This window comes from Cupressus sempervirens, chromosome 11 (assembly GCF_028749045.1).
Source record: "Cupressus sempervirens isolate cs-2001-9-10 chromosome 11, ASM2874904v1, whole genome shotgun sequence".
NCBI classification, from domain to species: Eukaryota; Viridiplantae; Streptophyta; class Pinopsida; order Cupressales; family Cupressaceae; genus Cupressus; species Cupressus sempervirens.
The window spans coordinates 650,033,084-650,049,481 of record NC_143128.1 but is presented as its reverse complement, the minus strand read 5'-3'; the positions used below and the strand labels follow the sequence as shown (position 1 = coordinate 650,049,481).

Genomic DNA, 16,398 nt, shown 5'->3' with positions numbered 1-16,398 from the left:
TTTACCTCAGCATGTGAGTGCACTGTAACAGAGACGAAATGCCAGTGACAACGTCTGAAGATAATGTCTTACAGTTATGATGACAAACACAGATGCGAATCCACTTCAAGAACCCCTTCATGTACTTCACCAAGACTTCTCTATTTCTCCTTGTGCGATTCTTTCAAACAATTGGTATGAAGAGAATGCAAATACCAATACAGAGCCCCAAATTGAAGACATTGGCAACAACCCTAAAGGAGTCAATTTTACTTCAAAGCTCCAACAGTTTGAGCATATGCAACGGTGTAATGACCCTTACACAAAGGTCACTAAAAACTACTAATACTGAACTATGTAATTACGTCAAACACTTGGCATGTAGTCTGACCTGTGCAATGTAAAATACTGAATATGTACTAAGCAATTTCATCAAACACTTGGCAAGCAATCTGATTTGTACTTCAGATTTTTATGAAGTTGGCACTATCTATCTTCTACCAAGGATGCAATGCAAAGAGTCCTCATTGTTTTAATTGCTCTTTAATGTTTGTTACATACAATAGACTTTAATTAAAATATGCAAAGTAGACAGTGACTGGTTTTTTTTTTTTAATAACTGTGACAGCAATGACTAAAATTTCAAACCCTTATTACAATTGTGACTCCCATTCACTCAACTAACTGTTATATTGAAATAAGGAGAACCTGGATTAATGCCGATGATATTGACTGAATGATGACCGAATTGCAACCTCAGATCTGTTCTTGACCTGCCCCTATACAACCTGCCAACACTGCCGTACTTTGTTACTCAAATGCAAAACGCCAGAATGACCTCCAATCAATTTTGCCTAGGTCTGGTATGACTGCGAATTTCAAACTGCAACTCTGCAAATTCTTTATGAATTTTTTTAGTGCTTTGATTAGTGACGAAAATGGCTCAGATCTGAGCGCCTGGGCTGTAGCAGGGTTGCAAACTTGATTTCACACAAAGACAACCAGCGATGAAGGAGTTTCGGTCAAATATATGGCTCCAGCTGCTAATTTTCGAACTCCAATATTTACTGCAAACCCTAGCTCGAAAAACCCTGCCTGATTGATATTAATGAAGCTAGATGAAAACACTTTACTCTTCTTGCCAATTTCGAACCCCTCCTTAATATTCTTCTCTACCAAAATGATAATTTTCTGAGTATAGCTGACCGTGAAAATGCAACAAGAATTCCGATTTGCCCCAACAATCAACCCTTCAGAACTGAAGTAAAAACTTCCTTAAGATATGCAATTAAACTCCTCAAAATAAATCCTCTAGATGTTGGCCTTTGGCCACAAATTATGCTCAGCTTGAGATAGCTGAATACTATCTCCAAAGTGCAACCCTTCAGAAGATCTTTCACTTCCTCAGTTATACAATCTCTTGTGAGGTATCGTTCTCAAGGGATTATGCTGAATATTTGCAGACCTAGATGGTGCCACAAATGCTCATAGAGACAAGGTAGTACAATCATCAAATCAAGTATGTTTTTTTTTAAATGAGAGGCCAAGCCCTCTATTTATTCACTTTTCTAAGAAGTTACTAAGAACTTCTAGAAGCATCCATTATAAAATCCCATTATAATGCACTTTTATAATTAAATAACTTTATAAAATAAAAAGTGCAACTCAACTTAGAATTATAACATGTAGGCCCAATATAAGAAGTAATGATAAAATATAAATAAAATAATATCTCCAAGAGCATAATAAACCATCCAATCCCCAAATAAACGCCAGAATGACTCTCTCATCACAACCACCCGTCTACGAAAGTTTGTGATAGACTGATCTGGCACGCAAAACGATGCCAGCCAAAACAAGGACATTACAAATGGGAGTAGCATCAGATATTAAAAAGATGACAGCCGTGAGATTGAAGGAGAATACATTGAAATGGAATGGCGATATGAAAGCAATTCATTGATTCTGTCAAGAATAAATCAATTCTCTCTACACATAAATACTAGGGTGATGTCTGAAGAAATATTTGTTAGAATTATAGTGAAAACGTTGAGATATCGAGTGAACCATAAATCTAGGTATCATTAAAAGTAAAACTCGGACTTTAATGGAATGGAGAGCAAAGGAGGATATGTTCGAATCACCATTTGTATGCCTGTGAAAATAATTTGAAAAAAACGGAACAACACTATATACCTTCACAAATACAATATACGTGCGGCTACATATGGAGTCGACTGTGTACACTTGGATACACTTGGTTGAAGTGAAGTCAGAGACAATTTTGAAAGGTCATGTTGAAGGAAGAGATGATTTGCGCGATGAACAGGCATAATATAAAGTTATGATTAAAATTTTGTGTAATATGAAACTTTTTATTTGCTGGCAAAGCAATGAATCTAGGATTCATGACCGGAGAAATAAATTATGAAATATTCATCTTCTCCAAAGTTATAACTATGGAGATGTCGTCAATAATTAAAAGGACCCGAGAGATATATTAAAGTGCTTATAATAATAAAAGATTAAAAGGTGCTATTACTAAAGGTTTGTTTAATTAGGAAAATATTACTTAGAAGAAAAGTTGTATCCTTTCATAAATGAAGGGACACTTTACTTCTATTTTCAATATATAAATAGGAGTTGTTTTATTAAAAAATAAGACATATTCGAAAACATTCATATTAAGAAGAAGCATTTTATATTAATTTGTACGGAGGAATAAGGAGCAATAATATGACTTTGTAATATGAATTCAATTATTTTATTATTATTCAATTATTTTATTTTAATAATAAAATAAGAAGTCTTTTGTTTATTATTAAAGGCATGGAGATTTAAACTGCAGATGAATCGTCTTTTGTAATTATTTTTTGGAATTTGTATACAATTTAAACATCGGATAAGTGGACAAGTTCATTTAGCATTTTAAATTTGATCATCACAGATATTGAAATATAAAATTGTTTCCATATCTATGTCTAGTTTGTCTCCCTACCAAAGGAGTTAAAACTCAATCTGGACTAATTTAAGATTGCATTAAATATTTGATCTATCGCATCTTGATTATTTAATTGTTGGCAATATAAGTACATAAGAACTTTATAAAGTTGTACATGAAAATTCATTGAAGTTGACTCTATTGCCCGGATGAGCAAAAGGCACTGGTCTTTCTATTATTGAAGTCAGGAAATCTATATATTCCTTCCTACAAGCATCAAATTAATTATTATTCAATTATACAAAACATTCAGCCATTATCCAGCATGCAGTGTTCATTTTAATTGAGTTTGAGAACCTTGCCAGCTGTAGAACTCCAGAAGTTTAAATTTGCTATAGAAAAGCTTTGAACCAGACAGTTAGCGTTTGAGGTGAAGGTTTACCCGCTTGGGTGTAGCGGAGCCTGAAGTGCAGGGGAATTGAGAAGTATTCTCATTCGTTGGCCAGAACTGATTGAGAAGTCCTATCAGAGAAGTGGTAGGCTCTTGGATTTCCAATCTGCGGTTTTGGGAGCCAACATGGTGGATATGTTTTGGGAGAAAATTAGAGGAATCTCTCCAGTAATCTGTTTTGTGATTTCCTTGAGGGAAACCCAGAAATCCAGTTTTTTGTAGTTAATGGCATTATTTTTGAGACAAGGACACTTTCTTGATACTGGATAATGTAACAGATGGTTTTAGACATCAAAATGCATGATTTGATAGTAGAGGGAAGATTTGAAAATGATTATTCTTCTTTCTGGTGAGATTGCTGGTTGCATTATGTGGCAAAAGTGTATCCACTGTGGCAATTTTGTCATCGCTGAGACAAAATCACAATTGTCTCTTTGATAGAAGTGGCAACATCATGTTTGGTTGTGCACATCCAGTGAAATTCAATTCTCAAATTTTTCTTTCCTTGATGTGATCCCATCCTCTTTGCCTGCCAAATCCATAATAAATCAATAGACGGTCCCTTTTAGGGGTGTTCAAACTTCAAATCATTCTTTCAGTATCTGTTTAAAGCATTCTTAGTGCTCATATGGATAGTTTGAATACTCAGACTTGTCTGTGAAACATTTCTCCTCATCAAAACTTGACAAAGGCTTGGCAAAGCTGGGTAACTAATAATGTATAGGACCAAAAAGTCAGAGTTTTTAATTCTATAGTCATGTTTTAGGACATCTTTTTTGGTAAACAGGTGTTTTAGGACACATTGCTTGTATAGTCATTGAAGGCACCTCTTTCAGTCTGTGGTGATTCAGTCTACAAACATGTTGTAGGACATGTTTTTCAGTACAGCAAGGTCTTCAAGACTCGTTTTTAATATACAAGCACTCTTTAGGGCATCTTTTTCAGTCAATATCTTAAGGCATAAAACTTACTGGAAACTGTGCCCTAATCGAGTTGCAAGTTAACTTATGAATTAATCATTTTGGGAAGGACAACTTGCTGAGTTTGCAAACAATGCTCATATGCATTGTTGAGGCCTGTCATGGGAGATTCTAGGATAATTCTCTGTGTTTTGAGACTGTCATAGCAGAAGTGAGTTAGGAGTTCTAGGAGATTGCTTAGAGCTTGGACAGAGGTGTAAGGGTTTGGTGCATCAAGCCAAAGGGCAGAAACCTCTTTGTAATGCCATTTTCAAAATACTCCAAGATTGAGTTTCTCTAGGTTAAACTTTAAACTTGTCTTCATTCATCGTCTTTGCTTTGTTTTACATTTCCAGTTTTCTTTCTCAGTTAATGCTATTTGAATTCATTCAAGTTTTCTCCTATTAACAGAAATATCAATCCGAGCTCGAGGAACACCTTCCCTATTTATAGATCATTTGTGATAATTTATTTTGGTCTTTCAATGACCTCTGAGTGTCTTGGTGGAAACCCTCTATGATAAATTTAGAGGAAGCTCTTTAGGTGTTTGTTGTGTGGAATCCTCTAGTGTAATTCCCAAACTATTACAGATTAGACAAGCTGCAATAGGATTTGTGAAAACTTGAAGTATTACAATTCTAGTGAAAAATACAAATGAGGCATATGTTAGTTAGAGGATATCTGAAGCACTGTAGGGTTTACAGACTTATTTACCTCCTCATTTTTCCAATGAGCTTCTTTTTGTGGAGTAGAATAACACATGCAGTGTGTCCTCGTTGGTAGTGGTCTAGAGGATATTGGAAACTATGACAAGCTTTGAAGATGTATTTAGCATCCAATTTTCTATTGATTCTTCTGCGAAACTTACATGTGACGCCTCTAGGCGAAGAAGACCCTTTTGCACCAATGACTTAAATTTTCATAAGATTAATAGTACCTATTGTCTAATACTCTTGTTAGATCTTGGAAATTATTGCAAAGCTTAGCTTCCAATACCTTTTAATTACAAGGATGAAAGCTACACAAAAGAATTTTAAATGACACACCTAAAAGATGAAAAGTTTTAGGAGTAAGGATGAACATTTAACCAGGAGAAGGAACATTGGCACTTAAGGACCGTAAATATTTTTACCATTTTATTAGGCTGTGGCAATTGAAAATCTTAAAGAATTCTAGGGATGCAAGTGGTTCTATACTTGATGCATGCGGTTATTTTGTTGCTCTCTCTGAAAACAGCAATTATTAGAAAAGGGGGGCTTTTCATGGCAGGATCTACTTTATGAATTCTTGTTCCAAAGAGTAAAAATTAAGCACTTGCAGTTAGGAAATTTTGGTGATTTTAAAAAAAAAATTCTGTCCAGAGACAATACGATGTCATATCAAACCACCTGATTTAGACTCATTATGAAGTTCTGTTTATAGTTTTGGTCTTTATTTGGTATTTAGTTCAAAGTTTTCCATTTATTCAGCAATAACTTGTTAAGCTTGTATTACCGAGAGCCAGTTCAAGCTTCAATTATTTATCCAGTTGTGAAAAGGGTGTTATGAAAATCTCAACTGCCTGAGCTCAGTACAACCCATGTCATTGTCAAATAAGCTAGCTTAAACTGTTTCCATGAGTCCTCTAACTTTAACTTATTAGCCTATGATAACCCACTGAATATGCTAACGGTCACCATGCTGAAATGATTAGGAAGGGAACATTATATATCTAATATCTTCAATCACCTGAATGACTGTTGGAATCTTTCTCTTACTCAAGCTCAGTGGTCTAAAGTGCTCAAACGGTGTTGTTCCCCATGTCGTTGATGCTACAAAGTCTTGTTTTAGGTCGCTTTTATTACCTGAGATGTTTGCTGTCAATCTGTTTTTAATACTGGCAGCAATTTCTGCTCTGTTGAAACTGTTCAGCATCTATTCCTTGATTGTGTTTTTGCAAAAGAAGTTAGAAATCTTTTTGATTGTAATGTTGGGGGTTGGAACAGATCCGGTACCATTTCTTTACATGGAGTGCTGTTTGGTTATGTGAATGTGGTTAATGCTAATTGCAATTTATTTTGGTATATTTTTACTACTGAGGTCTTCTTATCTTTATCGAAGTTGAGAAAAGAAGGCATAATTCAAGGAAAGAGTAGGCAGAGTCCTCCAAGAGATTCATCACGTTTTCTATTGCCATGCAAGTTACCCTGAACATGTAGATTTCCAATGAAAATTTCAGAGGATTACTTTATACAGGTCAAACCAATGTTAAAGAGTGGAGATTAGATCTGCAAACTTTTCGCCCTATGCTAATGAAGGAAAACTTGAATCTGCCCAAGAATATTTGGATTTTTAGAATGAAAACTGCTACTGCACTTATGCAATGCTGTTAGAAGACAAGTTCAAAGGAAATAGGTGAGAAGGTTGATCAGGGAAGACTAAACCAGATAGTGCCCTGGAAGTAGTGGCTTCAAATGATAAGAACCTGACTGAAGTCTCCCTATTTCCTTCTGTGGAAGGGAGGGGGGTAGTGAATGTTAGAACATATACTTGCACTCTGTAGCCTTTTTTGGGCTTTGATATTAGATGCAGGAAACACCGAAGTTATATCCTATGTAAATTTGTATCTATCCTAATATATGCCTTTAATTATGCTTTTTGAACTGGATGCTCCTTGTTGAGCCCTCTTTGTAATTGTCTGCTATTTGATTATGACTGTGGTCTGAACTGGGTGCTTTCTGTTGAGTAGATATTGTGACCTTCCATTCTCTGGTAATATATAATCATTCCAAAAATAAAAAATAAAAACTAAAAATTGATTATTTGTTCTGTAGGATGTTGGATGTTGTGAGAACAGAACCTGACAAGTTTTCTATGTTGGCCGAGAATGTGGATCGCCTTGAGTGTATGATTAAACAATTGGATGAACAGTTACATGTTGCCATATTTCAGGTGACTTCTGTTTCTATGCTGGCAAAAATTTCTGTCTTAAGTTTGTCATGGTCTCAATTTCTTATATTCTTCAGTATGTATTTTTTTCATTCCTCAAAGCATGCTCTTTTACATGGGGCTTCCATTGAGATTGCAGTTTGCTAAAACTGTTTTATTATGCAGCAATTTTTACAGGAAGATTTAATAATGAATGAAAGTATGCAAGGTCTTAAGAGTAATAAACGGTTTTTAGAGGAAAGCAATTTTTGTTTGTGTGAGGGTTTGACAGACATTCTTTCCCGTCTAGGTAAGGGTTTTTCTCATTTTGGAAGTTTTGACTCATTTTTCCCTTCACTTCATTTTGGCAATTGGTAAACAATATCTAACTCTTAATTTTATGGCTTTGTTGTCTAACCTACTTGACAGATACATGGAAGGAACTACCTTCTGATAGAAGGCGCATGCTTGGTTATCTGGGTCTATTTATATTCCATTCATGGTTAACGGGTTTGTTACAGACCTTGAGACTTTGTTCTTCTGAAATTGTTCACTACTGATATCTTTTGAACTGTAAAATTAAGGATGTGAAGAATGTACCCTTTTTGTACAGGGAATTTACGGAATATTTCTCAGATATGCTTTCTGAACATTTTTGAAAATTCCTCTTCTAGATTTTGTCACTCGGCAACTCTTTCATGCAGATATATAATGGTTTTTCCTCTGTTGTGCTTTTTACATTGCCATGCTAGCTATCAAAAGATGTATAAGACTATTAAGAAGTAAAATGCCAAATACTAATTACTAAAATAGTACATTACTAAATTCTAGAACATTGAGCAATGAACAATGAACATTGAAGTTTTCAATATTGAGTTACTAACTAGAAATAAGAATACTTGATAAAATAATAAAATGTCAAATTAGCAAATGGAAGATTTTTATTAAATGATACTAAAAGCATCTGATCATAAAGAATCAAAGATGATTACAATGAGTAGCATGATATTAAAACAAGTACAAAATCAAAATGTCAAAATGTAGTGAAGGAGGCCTCTAATCATCCCTTGAGAGGTCTAGAAACCCCTTGTCACCGGAACTACCAGTCTCGGAAAGGTCAATATCCGCCAAAGGAACACTAACCAACCCTACATTTGAAGCATCCTCACCCTCATCAATTTGCGATGGCTCCTCTGGTTCTACATCCCATCATGCTGCTCGACTTTCCTTGTACACGTGTTCTGCAACTAGTGATTTGTAAGTCACTACGTACAACCATTAGCTTCTCCACTCTCTTAGAGGTAAGTCTATTCCTCTTCAGAGAGTGGTCGGACCTACAAGTAGACTAGTTCCTCTCAGAAGTTGAAGAACTAGAAACATGAGAGAAAAAACGAATGGGTAGTGTGGTAGTCACTAATTTTAGTCCATGACAAGTCCATCACAAAGTTGGATCTTTTTGTGCCATAGTTCTTGTCTTCCTTTGCTACGGCCTTATAACCCCCATTAGTAGCAAATCTCTTCCACTCAATGTGAACCTTGCCAACAATTTTAATATGATACATCCTATCAATGTGCTTGAAGAGCCCTTCCTTCACCAAATCATCCTGAATCAGTACAACTCTACCAAACCTAAGTATGTGCCACTTTAGATTTAATGCATAAGCAACCACATTCAAGGGAGTGTTTATGATGTCCTATTTGTGTAGAATAATAGGTCAAATGTGCTCATTGTAAAATGTTAAAGTGGGGTACTCTCTCACAAATGGCGTCATTTGGCCAAGCATAGAATCAATGCACTCATACACCTCACCAAGGATAGGTGCATCCCTATTCCCATATTTGATGACCTAGAAAACTAGAGCGATGATTGAAACTAGAGTGATGATAGAAACTATGTATGTAGGTTGTCTGTGCAGAGGTTGAATGATCTTGTCTTTCTTCATTACAACCTTCGTCTTAGGACTAGACAGATTTTGAACCTTGACACCTCTCTGATCACTCTAGACGAGATCGATCCAGAGTCAGATTGGCTCACTGAGGCTATTGATCTAGTCTTCACTAAGGACCTTGACTAGGTTAACTAGATAGATATAGAGGTTGAGGTTGTGGTTATGGCAAAGGAGGAGGATAGAGCACGTTTTGGTAGACGAACAGGCACACGCATAGCTAGAGACACATGCTTTATTTATGTTGTTTGTGAGTCCAGCTCACATGTAGGGGCTGTGGCTACTTGGGCCTCTAAGACCTACCTTAGATGCCTGGGTAGCAGACAAATAGGATACTCAGAGGTTGAGGCTGAGGTTGCAGCAGAACTTGAGGATGAGGCTAAAGCTAGAGATTGAGCAGATAGACTTGTTTTTTGTTTACACTGTTACCGTTTCACTTTCATCATCATGGATCTTACATATATTTATGATTTGATGCGATTGGTTTTACGAATCTTTCATACATTTATGATTTGACAATATTTATAATTCTATCTATCTGTGTGACATATCATATGATCCTATGTTTTCCATTTACTTCAGCTACAATTTTTTTTTACTTATGTGATGGATTTGTCATTTATGTTTCTTGTTTATGTATGTTAGCTTCTATTTGATGATGTTATAGTGTTTTTAAGTTATATTTAGTAAAAGGTGCATGAAATAAGTTTGTAATCATTAAAATCTTTAAATTTTAAGGGTTTTTTCATTTTGCCAATTTGTAGCTGAGTCGAGGCCAATTTATGAGTTGAGTCAGCCTTGCCAATTCCGAGTTTGGGAACAATGCTATATAGTATACTTTTAGTTATAAAGTTTATTACCTGCCATTCATGAGAACACTAATGTAATAAAATTTTGTTTATTAGTACGAACCACCATATCATACCGATACACGATATCATATTGCTTTTTATGGAATTTCAACTCCATATCATAGTGATACAAAAAATCCAGAAAGAAATAATAATATGAATCAGTTGTAATTTGTAATGTCCCCTTTTTCTAGGATATTTGAAAATTAATTGCCCAACCCCATTTATATTAATGCTGACTAGGGAGGAATTAATATAAAGTTGTTAAAGTCAATTTAATATTAAAGGTGGAAATCAATAAGAGATGACTTGGCAAAAGGGATAAGACCGGGATTGGAAAATGAAGAGTCAAGCATAGGGACATGAAAGGTCACTAGTTTGTGTTTAAGAAGGGGAGGAGGAGCTCATTTTAGTATTCTTGGATATTTGCTTGGATTTGATCTGGATATTGAGCTCTCTTGGCGAGTCAATTGGAAGCTTTAGCTTTCAGCTCACTTGGAGGATGAAAACCCACAAGTTGGAAGATGGTGGATGAAACCCCATCGTAGTAGAGGCGTCATTTCAGGTGTGTCACTTGTACTTATTTGTATCTCTAATTTTCGGTACTTCTAATCTGACTGTATCTCTATTTGTAAGATTGGATTTGGCTGATAATAATAGTTATTGTATTGCTGATGTATAATGCAATAACAAACTAGAGATTGTTGGAATCTGTTATATTGGATTAATTGCTGGTTATTTGTTGAATATTTGATAAAATCATTTACAAGTATTTGCTGTTCACTATTTTGCGATTTTTCATTTGAGAGTTTGAAGATGATACCCAGCCGGGGTATTACAGTGGTATTAGAGCCATGTATCCTGCCATCCTGTTGGATATAATCAGAAGTTTCATTACTAACATTCTGGGTGAACTATGTGAAAATTGGAGCTTTCTATTGGTCATTAATATCTTGTCATGAGCCGTTTCATTGTGGTTGAGAAGCTGCATATTCCCTTAGAGAAAAATGGTGAGGGGATTTCTCAGTGTTTGTGGAGGATTGTGTTTCGAGTTGCATATTTTTCAAACATATATCCTTGCTGTGAGCTCTGTCATGAGCTCTATTGATTTCGTGATTGTTCTAGATAGTGCTGAGAATAAACTAGAGAGAATTATAGATTATTTGAAGAGTATTAATTTCCTACGGGTTTGAGAACTGAACACTAGTGCCGTGAATATTTATCTTTGGAAGGTATCAGTTATTTGCATTCAAAGATAAGCTTGTTTTGCACAGAGTTATTTGCCACATCAATTACTAGGATTTGGAAACGATGGGAAGGTTGCAATAGTGTCACTCTGTCTGTATTTAATAAGGCTTTCTGGCCGCATCTAAGAAGACTGAGGGGAATAATTTTCTTTCTAGACACATTCAAACTGGAAGTATTGTATGATTTTTACTTTTGTTGTCGTGCATTAGCTGTGAGACGGAAGAGCTGGGAATCATTAATGTTTTCTCATCTTGAGATTGTAACGTTATTTGTAATAGAGGAGCTTATGCGATGCTGCTATCAATTCTTTAGCGCAACATCTAAATTATAATTGAAAATGTAGGAGGCTACAATTGCAGGTGATCAAATGTAATACCATTGGTGGGATGACAAAGGAATAGAAGCAATCTGTTTGTCATGAATCATATCAAATATTGGCTATATATTTAGTGGTTGCTTCAAAATTTTATGGTGATAATATTGATTGTGGTGACAACAAATTAACTCCTACTGCAGGCTATTGATAGGAACATTATACCATGGAAGTTTTGATAGCATTTGAAGCAGTGGAATTGATGGGCTATTGCTAAGCTTTGTAATGAGACCTCGCATCCATCCGTTTCTTGAAATTGCTATTGCATCCAAAGTTGGAGGAGCAAATTATTGGAAGACCTCATCAGGAGAGAAGTACCACCTCTTCCATATAATATTCAACGTCAGAATTATAGTCTGGGAGCCAAGAATTAGCTATAATCGAGCAATGAAGAGTATTGGAGATATTCATGACAATACAAATAGAGTGGAGTTGATAGCCCTTGGCATGTGAATTTTCGTCGAGGAGATAGTTGAGTCCGTTCAAAAAAATTACTTTTTTCTGTCATGGAGATAATCTAAACAATAATGATTTTGCCAGAAAAAAAGAAATGTTGGTTCTAGCTGTTGAATGGAGGGGATACATATAATTGTTTGACAATTAGTAAGATTGTTAAGACTGGAGTTACCGTGTGAACCATTTTCTTTTAAAGAATTGATATTGTGCACATACGATGAAGTCATTAAAACTAGGAACAATTGAGATAGAGGATTAAAGTCAACTGGTCTTTCTAGAAGACTCAATTACTCAATAAATTTCTTGCATGAGCTTTTGGGGAGGCGTTTCACATTTTTTGGCAGCCGATACCATCTTCTCTTGTTGGCTCGTTGAAGGGGTGATTATTTGGAAGTTGAAGAGAGAAAATATTTTATTCTATTGGTTGTTTCTCACCGCCATAGAAAACAATGCTATCAAGCTAATATTGCCATCCATGAAGTTCATGGGAAATGTACAAGGTTATGATATTATTGGTGAATAATCCACTATCCATTTTTTATCGGGCTCTAATCTTTGAGACTGGAAATTTTCATTACAGTTGGGGAAGCCGATACAGATAAATTGAATATTTGGGCTTCTATTGTTAAATTATGGGGCGACTCTTAATACTTGTGTGGGATCATTTAATTATTTATGAGTCTATAGCTTCCGTAACATACTTTCTTGGTGAAATACGAGAATATTTAATTGAAGACTGGCGAATATAATCATGATCAAACCCATGGCTTATAAAGTTGTTGCCCTTCGAGAGATTTAGACTTTTCCTTTAGACATCGACTTTGATAATACTGTTAATAAGCAAGGGGTAGAAATAGTCAGTTACATAGCAGAATGATTGTAGGAGCTAGCAATTAATAAAACAAGCATGGTGCATCAAAAATGATTTTTATGAATTGAATTATTTGTAGGGGTGGTAATAAATACATACCAATAATATCTCAAAGTGTATATTTATCCAAAGTCTGAAAGTTCAGACATTGTTTATCTAGCGTCCACAGTGGAGGGTATAGCATCTCCAGTTGACAGCAACAACATTTTAGTAAGGTCGTGTTTCCATTTAGAAGGTCTTTGTTTGCAGCTAGCTGCCTTGTCTTCCTTCTATGTATCTCTCCTCAAGTCATTCATTAATTTTGCAGATGTGTTCACATCACCAGTTGAATTTTGCCATAGTAAGCTCTGAATAGGTGCATTAATTATATCATATTTGGACCTGCATTTGTGATATTTCTGTATAGTTTGGGCCCAAAGCAAAATATTGAGCAATAAAGTAAAGACATTGGAGAATAATACACAGGCTAGGATGGTAGAGATTTCTTTTGATTTCCGGTGTGGACTCCTTCATTCCAAGGCTGAGTGGAAAAATTATTGTGGTTGTTGTGTGTTCAGAGGTAACCCATGAATCATACTAGCACAAGTTTAACATTGCTTTATGAATTTCCAAAGTATTTGTGGACAATTAAGGATCATTTTGGAAATAACAGAGAAAATTAGACTGTATGTTATAGTTGACAATTTTTCTGTAAGGACATAATAAAGTGGTGCTAGTTTAACTTTAAAATTTAAAGTGCATTAGATTTAGTGGAAACTTAGTTGGACTTCGAAATTGAAACAATGGATAAACTGAAAAGTCATCTGTTCTTCAAGGAGTTCAATGACACATTTAACGGTGAACAAGTTCGAGACTTGCAAAAAGAAATTGAATTGGGGAATTGTTTATATGTGGCTGGATTAGAATTAGACTCCATGAATTCGTTAAATGCCATTGTTTGGAAGTTGGAGGTGATGGATACATATTTGACTAGAGTAGAGCTGATAGATTGTAGACTCCTAGGTTGGGCTTTACAACCTTCAATGGCAACTTTGGTCCAACCTAGATTTATGGTGCATCCAGACAGGAATGTTAGTTTTGCAGTTGCCTCTTGTCTCAACCAAATTATGCGAATAACAACCCCTATGGCATCATATAATGATGATGTGTAAAGGAAAGTTCTGCAGCTGATTGTGAAAAACTTAGAGATTATATGATGACAAGGACCTTGTATTTGCCAAGAGGGTTAAAATTCTAGATACTATGGCAAAGGTGGAATATTTTTACCTTATGATGACCTCGGATGCGATGACTTAATAGTCCAGTTGTTGTATTGCTTTTTGTTCGGAATTGGGAAGCACCATTCAAGAAATCCAAGGACTTGCATGCACACCGTCATATCCTCAATTCTAGATGATGTTAAAATCTGCCAGAGTTTGCAGCTAACCTTGTTAGCTTTCTGGAGGAGGGAACATAGATATTGCAAAGGATTGTTTAGGTTGATGCTCCCATTTGCAGGTTTTGAGCTCGTGGAGGAATTAATCAAGCTTAGAATCAAAAAATTCCAGGATCACTTGATAGATAGTGAGCTTAGCTCCATGGGTTTACAGGTTAAAGGAACTCCTATAAGGCATGAACAAATCTGCTTCACATGTGAGGACACTTGGACACTCGATCATGTTTGTGAGTAATGTAGCAATAAAGAGGAAACTAAAGAGAAAATATAGATAAGAAAATACCAGCTATGGATAAGGAACATACAAGTTTCTATGTTGGTGATTTAGAGATTATTCTCGACAAACAATTTGATGAAGTTGGTCCTATTCAAAGTAAGAGCAAGCTGGAATTTTCACATGATGAGTTTTGGCCTGAGAATGATGACATAGTAGCAGATTTGCTTTTGTATGCAAATCAAATGAACAAGGAAATTGAGGCCTATGATAATGATATTACCTTCAGCCCGCATAATGTTGATTGGATGAAACATGGTAATTCACTTTTTGAATTGGTGCTGATTGGATAATGGAGAATCCACTATTCAAGTTTGATGATGGCTAGGAGTCTCAGATTGATACTTGTTGCAGCCAAGAGGTTGCTGCCTTGACAGAAGGACATAATGCTTAATACAAATAAGCCTTGGGTAGAGATGTGGCAAATAGTATAGCTAGAGAGCATACAATTAGAGGAGCAACGTTGTGGCAATTGAGCAGATTGGATACTCCACTCATTATGGACACAAAGCAGTAGGATATTACAGATTTTTGGGAAGGTGGATGACCTTTTTGTTTGTGGGATCCAAAAGGAACATTTCGATGGTTTGTAATGTTTCCAAGAGTAAGTTGGCACATAGTCAAGTTCCCATAGTTATTCTACCATGGTGGTGTTTGTGATCTTAGTTGGAGTGAGATTCTCAGTTGGATTGAGGATCTTCTTATATATGATGGTAGCATATGGCAGGGTGTTCTGACTGATCATGCATGTGGGATGATTTGGGATCTTGGTATTAGCATGCTTGAGGTATTGTTCTTTTGGGAAGCCAGTGAATGGCTTTGCAATTCTAAGTCCTTTCATATCAGAGTGGCGCAATGGATTGCCAAGTGGTTTTCATGAGGCTGATATGGGACCCAAGCATCAAGATCACATGCACGTGGTTGTTTGAGGGAAAACAATCTCGAGGAGGGAGGATGGTAATGTCCCCTTTTTTTGGGACATTTGAAAATTAAATGCCCAATCCCATTCATATTAATACTAACTATGGAAGAGTTAATATAAAGTTGTTAAAGTCAACTTAATAAGGTGCAAGTCAATAAGAGACGAACTGGCAAAAGAGACAAGGACAGGATTGGAAAGTGAAGAGTCAAGCAGAGGCACATGAAAGGTCACTAGGTTGTGTTTAAAAAGGGGAGGAGGAGCTTGTTTTAGTATGCTCGGATATTTTTTTAGATTTGATCTGGATATTGAGCTCTCTTGGAGAGTCAATTGGAAGCTTTAGCTTTCAGCCCGCTTGGAGGATGAAAACCCACAAGTTGGAAGACGGTGGACAAAACCCCATTGCAGTGAAGGCGTCATTTCAGGTGTCTCACTTGTACTTATTTGTATCTCTGATTTTTAGTACTTCCAATCTATTTGTATCTCTGTTTGTAAGATTGGATTTGGGTGATAATAATAGTTATTGTATTATTGATGTATAATGCAATAACAAACATGAGATTGTTGGAATTTGATGTATTAGATGAATTGCTGGTTATTTGTTGTATATTTGATAAAATTAGTTGAAAGTATTTTCTATTCATTATTCTATGATTTTTCATTTGAGACTTTGAAGATGATACCCAACCGGGGTATTACATAATTTTGTTCCCATCTTAGTAATTTTATTGTTGTCTTTTGTTTGTAGATTCTATCATTCCAAGAATGGCCACAATTGGTTTTGGCAC

The 16,398-nt window shown here is 35.7% G+C and overlaps 1 protein-coding gene across 4 annotated transcripts in view; it reads left to right on the top strand.

Annotated features, from left to right (window-relative positions):
* Nucleotides 1-16,398, top strand: part of LOC149531442 (uncharacterized) — a 323,857-nt gene that overhangs the window by 22,941 nt on the left and 284,518 nt on the right. For all 4 annotated transcript variants that reach the window (XM_089808939.1, XM_089808937.1, XM_089808938.1 and 1 more), the window contains exons 4-6: nt 7,144-7,261; nt 7,424-7,547; nt 7,667-7,747. In XM_089808939.1, the coding sequence (XP_089665065.1) occupies nt 7,144-7,261; nt 7,424-7,547; nt 7,667-7,747 (323 nt within the window). The remainder of the gene's footprint in view (nt 1-7,143; nt 7,262-7,423; nt 7,548-7,666; nt 7,748-16,398) is intronic.